This window comes from Ruditapes philippinarum, unplaced genomic scaffold (genome assembly GCF_026571515.1).
Source record: "Ruditapes philippinarum isolate M1 unplaced genomic scaffold, ASM2657151v2 ctg25540_1_1_1_1, whole genome shotgun sequence".
NCBI lineage: Eukaryota > Metazoa > Mollusca > Bivalvia > Venerida > Veneridae > Ruditapes > Ruditapes philippinarum.
Genome location: NW_026858178.1, coordinates 1 through 7010, shown reverse-complemented (window position 1 = coordinate 7010; position 7010 = coordinate 1). Strand labels below are relative to the sequence as shown.

Genomic DNA, 7010 nt, shown 5'->3' with positions numbered 1-7010 from the left:
GGAAGTGTCACATTGAAGGTTCCATGATAACCGCCGTATGAACACATCTGCGGATGTTTCTAAATTCAAAATTTTACTATTTCACGTTTAAATGTTGAATTCTGCTTAAGCCGGTGCTAGGGGGCGTGGACGGTAACTTGCACTTTCCAGTACCGTCCATGAACAGGCTCAATCAAACCGAGCCTGCAACATTTTCAATTTTGCCGTGTTGGGCTTTCTTTAGGGATTCTATATTTATCTATTTTACTATACTTAAACATATCGGAAATCACTTTAATAACTACTTAACTTGTGCATAATCGCATCATATAGGTTATACACGCCAAGCGTCATTAAAATATCTCTCCAAAGTAACTAACACACTAAATCATATTCTGTTGCCACTCAACTGAACCAGCTCGGGAGTTGAAGTAGTGTTTAAGGTAGTTCCTCTGACTGACCCCAGCGGATGTCACCACATTTCTTCCATGGGTCCGATCACCATCAGCCAACTGTCTTCCTTGGCGCCATTCACCAGGTACTAAATGGTTATGCTCGTCCTCTTGGTCGACGGCCAGTCTTGCAATGGCAGGGTACCGTATGCTGATAAGGTTATGCAGTGTGACACATGCAAGGATAATCAAGTCAACGGTTTCGGGCATCTGGTTCAAGCAGCCAAGTAGGCACTGAAACCGCATAGCGAGAAGACCGAAGGCATTTTCTACCACTCGTCTAGCCCTGGACAACCTAAAATGAAAGGATGGTGATGGTTTATAAGAATAAATTTCTGATTAAATGCATAGCTATTTTGCCAATAGTAATTCAAAAGATTGTCTAACCTGTAATTGAATATGCGCTCCTCGTTGGTCAAGTTGCGTCTGGAGTATGGCTTCATCATCCAAGTTCTCAACGGGAAAGCGTCATCTCCAATGAGGAAGTATGGGGTGTTCATGTCATCGCCAGGCAGTGGATCAGGGTCCGGCAAACCAAGGTTGTTTTCTTCTAGCATGGTTCTGAGTTCAGTGTTATTGAATAGCTGGGCATCGGATGCACTGCCATTAGCACCAACGCTTACCCAGATGAATTTGTAGTTTGCGTCTACGAGTGCGAGTAGTATTATGGAAAAGAAGCCTTTATAGTTATAGAACAGAGACCCAGAGTTCTTCGGGTTCTTTATCCTCACGTGCTTACCATCAAGAGCCCCGCAGACATGAGGAAAATTCCACTTGGTTCGGAAGTCATCTGCAATCTGCTGCCATTGTTCAGCAGTGACGACGGCTGGCAGCACCTCTTCAGAGTACTCCTGTATTATAGCATCCAAAACTTCAGGGACGAATTTACTTATTATGTTACTTCCCACTCGGAATGAGTACATCAAGTCTGAATACGAGGCTCCAGTTGCGAGATGACGAAGAGTGACCGCCAACTTCAATCCAGGCTCCAGAGCTTCCCTGAAATAGAGATTGGACAATGATAAGTAATAACTAGCCTACTATGATACAACGGTATTAAAATTTCTTAAATATTAGTGACAATTGCACAGAGCTGTAGAAGTCAAATGGTTGGAAAAGTAATTCGATGACTAATTATTTCAGAAATACGTGAAAATGATGGGGAATCGAACCCATGATTTACCTGAAATTGGTGTTCTTTTTCTGAATTCTGGGTGATATGCGATCAACAAGCTCCCCAAACATATCAGCGTCTACCCTTAGGAAATTTTTGTATCCTTTTGGGTCCTCCCTGTTTAGCTCCTGTAGCAGTTGCTCATAATGCCCATACAGTGGTCGTCGTGCAAGCCACTGCTTCATCCATATTTTCCTGCGCATTTGTCGCCTACGTCTATGCCTACGACCCTCAGCCTCTTCCTCTTGTTCCAACTCTAGCACAGCAATGGCCCTGTCTCTCTGGAGCTCTAACCATCTGGCCCACAACTGCAACTGCTCAATCTCCATAAATATTTATACTATGCCGGACACAACATATACTATGAAGTTTCAAGATGAAGTGATAATGATCAACACTGTTTGAAGTTTTTATTCTAAAATTTTTGGTACACGACTGTTCACGACCTTCTACGACTCGAGTACGACCATGACGATCTGGTCGGGGAAAGATCTGACACCGATCGAGCAGAGATCCAGTAGGTCGAGTTGAGATCGTGTAGGGATCGTGTAAAGGTCGGGATGATCGAGCGGAAATCGGAAAGGTGGTCGGGTTGACGTCGTGAAGGAGTCGAGAAGAAGTCGTGTATACGCCTTTAGTCGAGCTTGGTCGGCCTGATCGGGGAATTTGGGTGATCGGTAAATTGAGTTGATCTGATCGGCAGTGGGAACCCAGCTTTAGAGGGTAAATAACTAACTAGAGCTTAAACAAGGCTTTTTAAGCCGGTGCTAGGGGGCGTGGACGGTAACTGGAGTATGGATAGTTCGTAAAGCCCTTTGGGACTGAATTGTCTTAATGTTCGTCTTCTGCCTTGCTTCGTCGGGCCCTTGTAGGTGATTTTCTTGTTGCTCTGTCTTCCTTTAGGACATCGAGTACTTTTGTTATGGTCATTGGGTTTACTTTTATATGTTTCTACATGATCATTTTAGTGTTTTACTTATTTAACCTTTTGTAACCATGACAACTGTTAGAATTTCACTTGGCGGGGATTCATTTTATTTACACTGTCTCGTTTATAGGAACATGGTGGGACTAAGAGCGAGGTTTGGTGCACCATTAACCGGTTTAAACTCCCCAGCAGTCATTATTATGCTGCTGACCGTTCCAAGGCGGCGCCCCACTGTGTTCCTCAGATGTATGTCTATGTTGTTTCATACTGTTTTGGTGACACTTTTGCTTGTGTCCCTTGTTGTTTTCTCGTCTACGGTAAGTATCTTCCCCATTGCCTCTAGTTTTTATTTCTTTGATTAACCCCCCCCCCCCCTTCCCCCGGTCTCCTGTCCCCTTCCCCTTTGTGGGCCTATTATTATTTTCTTTGAATTCCTAATCAGTAACAAATTATTTATCATTTAATGATTCACGTGTCGTTGCCCTGTCCTTTTTATGTTTGGGGTCCGCCTGGGCTCCTTGCCATTGGTTCTTGTTGCTGGGTCATATGGGGGTTGCGTTCATTGAACGCCGCCTTTCCTTGTTGATCTTGTTTTTCATATTTTGCACTTTCCAGTACCGTCCATGAACAGGCTCAATCAAACCGAGCCTGCAACATTTTCAATTTTGCCGTGTTGGGCTTTCTTTAGGGATTCTGTATTTATCTATTTTAACGATGATCGTAACTCTAACGAATGCTTCTGGTAACTCACCCCAGGCTGGCTAATCCCTTGTCGCAGAAGAGTTTTTAAATCACTATTGAATTTACAAATTAAATCAAAGTTACGATTGTAAAATATAGTAAAATATTTCCGTAATTTATGATAGCGGTAGCCCTGTTTTAGAAGCTTGCTGGTAATTAAAATATTCCGCTCGTTGAAATCCTTTACGTTGCTACAAGCTCTAGCGAATCTTATTAACTGAGAAACATAAACCCCGTAAGATGTTGCATGGGGTACGTCTCAATCTAAATGTGGATAATTAACTATACAAAAGTCAAAGTCATCTCTTTTATCATAGATTCTCGTGTGAATAGAATTGTTGTTGATAGTAATATGAAGATCCAAAAATGATGTACTAAAATTTCAAGAGTTCGTTTTATTAAGTTGTAGTTCATGCGGATAAATGTCAGACACCATTTGATCAAAAGAAGAATTATCTAAATTTAAAATATCATCAAGGTATCTGGAAGTATTATTAAATGCGACTATAACATCTTGTTGTTTATTTTCAGAGAGACTCAACATAAAGTCTCTTTCATAGCAGTACAGAAACAAATCGGCGACCAGGGGTGCACAATTAGTACCCATAGGAATTCCTATGATCTGTTTAAAATCCTATTTCAGCGATTTATTTCTTTTCTTTTTTAATTTTATAATTGCCATTCTCTTAAAACTATTGCACACCTTTTTGTTGTGTGTACTATCAGTGTATATTTTTTAATAACTGCCTTTATAGCGTGTAGGCGCTAAAGCATATACGATTGCATAATGTCACAAAGAGAACCGTTGAAAGATACTGTAATGAAATAAAAAATATAATTGTGTATGAAAACACCACATAATTAGAAGGTATTCTAAAACCAGGCGAAGTAAAACGATTTCAAAGTAAATAAAAAAAAATATCACAATTTGTTGATGGTAAGGAATCTAACCAGAGACCTTCAGATCCGTAGTCCGACATCTATACCAATACACCAAATAAAATAGATAAATACAGAATCCCTAAAGAAAGCCCAACACGGCAAAATTGAAAATGTTGCAGGCTCGGTTTGATTGAGCCTGTTCATGGACGGTACTGGAAAGTGCAAGTTACCGTCCACGCCCCCTAGCACCGGCTTAAGCAGAATTCAACATTTAAACATGAAATGGTAAAATTTTGAATTTAGAAACATCCGCAGATGTGTTCATACGGCGGTTATCATGGAACCTTCAATGTGACACTTCCATGCCATTCCATGAAAAGCGGCGTATGGTCCCCAAGTGATAAAAAGCGTGTGCCCTAAACGAGAAAACAATGGGCGGAACTAAATAAAATAGAATTTTGAAAGGGGATCAGAGGTTATGAAGCCTGCGTATCACAGATAAGACGTCAACAGACAAATTTAAAAAGCAGGCAACATATCCTAAGGGTGATTCAACATTATTCAAGTAGGAATATTGGAACCACCCAACTAGAAAATGCCGAAAAGTTGAAACTAAAAATACCACAAGCACAACAATAATGTCGTGCTGAATGATCTTCAAGGATCGAAAATATAACATCATTGATTAAATGTACGGGGAGACTTTTTACAGCCGCCACACGGCACAAATAACACGGATGTGATCATAAAATAGATAAATACAGAATCTATCAAACCTCACTAATGACTGTTAAATATATCGATATATTCGATAGATACTGGTCAGTGTTTACTCTTTAGGGATTCTTACTTCTTTCTATTTTATTTACTCAAATGACCTTTACGAAAGTTAATGAAGTGCCAGGTCAATATTGTTGAACAATATCCAGATCATTTACATTTTATTTTGCATTTCATGTTTTCTTTGCGCAGGCATAGGTAGGTATTTTTTCACGTGATTTTCATGACTGGGTCTGTCTGACTAGAACAGACCTGTGCACGTGCAAAAGATAGACCTCATAACGGACTTTCTTTTGTTTAAACAGGTCTATCCGAAAAATATAGACCTGTCAAAAACAATTAGAGGATCTGTGTAATACATGTATAATATGCACATAACAGAGCACAAAATCTCTATACATGTGCACTGTATAGTATAAAAAATTGAACCGAAACACAATCGCTAGAAATGTGATAAAATTGCATGGATTATGAAAAGACCGTTATTGAATGGTCATTGTTGTTATACTTTACAGAGGAATAATACAGCCCACGGACAATGTGGTGTAACGTAGATATAATATCGAATCTAACTTTTTAAACAAAAATTAAAACTATACATGTATAAAGGTGTTTTGTGTTTATTTACTAAATGTTTAATGTCAGAAATTGCAATTATCATCAAGTAGGATGTTTTGTAAAGTAGAAATAGAATACTCTTGACACATATTGGTTCTAATTTAAAAAGCCAGGAACTGGTAAACACTATCATAGGAACTGTAAAGAAATGATTCGAATACCCATTATTATTAGACGCAAATCGTTTATTTTAATAAGAAAACCATTATGTAGTTGTTTTTTTTTATTGTGTAATAGGATGGGTATTTACGGTAATCTTAGTTAACAGTTAAGTTACTATCTTTCGTACTTATTGCATGGTATATACAATATTATTGTCAACCAATCAAATTGTTGCAGTGAATACTGAATGGTACAAATAAGCTGACTTTGGCAATGTTAGCTAGGTTAGGTACTGTACCTACTCTGGTCAGTACAACGAGGCTTAGCCTTGAAACATTTAATTGGACTTGGTCGGTAAGACATAAAACCCAATGACATAAAAAACCCAATCAAACAAACAAACAGTGCTAGGTTTCTATTTGATGAAATGAAAATATTATATCATGTATAAACATGTTAATATTGAGTATGCTTATGATATATTACATGTGAAACATCTTTTATGTTCCCTAGCACCTGCCTTAGACACGTTTTCAATCTAAAATATACACATATTGAAATCAACAGTTCAGAAGTACCAGATAAATATTGAATCAACACCGAGTTCAAACACGGGAAACTGTTTTACATTTACCATAAATCAATTGGCACCTGCTGTATTTAATATTCAAATTCTGTCGAAATGCAGATCTTTTTAGCGAGAGCTAAGGGAAGTTTTTTTAATATTGTTCTGGAAGATGATAAATGTAAAATCTGTTAAATTGTTATGAAATAAATAACTCCTTATGGAACTTTTCTTGGTATTTTGCGGGTATTTGTAGAGATGATAATTTGGTGTTTAGATTAACAATGCAAGGAAAAGAAAAGAAACAAAAAGAAAGCGTAACTACTTTCAAATACTTAAAGCAAGCATATACTATATAATTTTGAACATAAAGGAGAAGTGAAGTTTATATAACTCCAAGTGCATTTTAGATGTTCCATTTATATGGTTTCTTACACTGAAAATCGGAAGGCGATGAAAATATATAGAACTTTAAAAATGGTGCAACTTTAACTTAGCTTCAGAGTCGAAATTACTGAAATATGTGTGATTTTCCAAGGGTAAATATACTTTAATTGCAGTAACACTTTCATCTTCTTCAATGCCTTTTTATAAATAGTTCAATTTTGTAATTTGCAAAAGAAAAAAAGTTTTGAATCTGTGATACTTTTAACAAATCGTATGATTTACAATGGTGAGTATTTTAAAGGAGTGAATATTAACTTAGACGACATGAAAATCCGTAAAGGGGATATCTGAAATCTCAAGAGAGAGTTATAAAAAAAAACATAAACTTTTCTGCACTTAAAT

At 37.7% G+C, this 7010-nt stretch overlaps 1 protein-coding gene across 1 annotated transcript; it reads right to left on the bottom strand.

The window, feature by feature from the left end:
* Positions 1 to 257: 257 nt before the first annotated feature.
* On the bottom strand, positions 258 to 1934 carry LOC132752436 (putative nuclease HARBI1). Its single transcript, XM_060742760.1, has 3 exons — positions 1615 to 1934; positions 819 to 1430; positions 258 to 726 (listed from the first exon to the last, which is right to left on the bottom strand). Exons 1-3 carry the CDS (start codon positions 1932 to 1934, stop codon positions 363 to 365), a joined length of 1296 nt encoding a protein of 431 aa, XP_060598743.1. The 3' UTR covers positions 258 to 362.
* Between the last annotated feature and the right edge of the window lie 5076 nt (positions 1935 to 7010).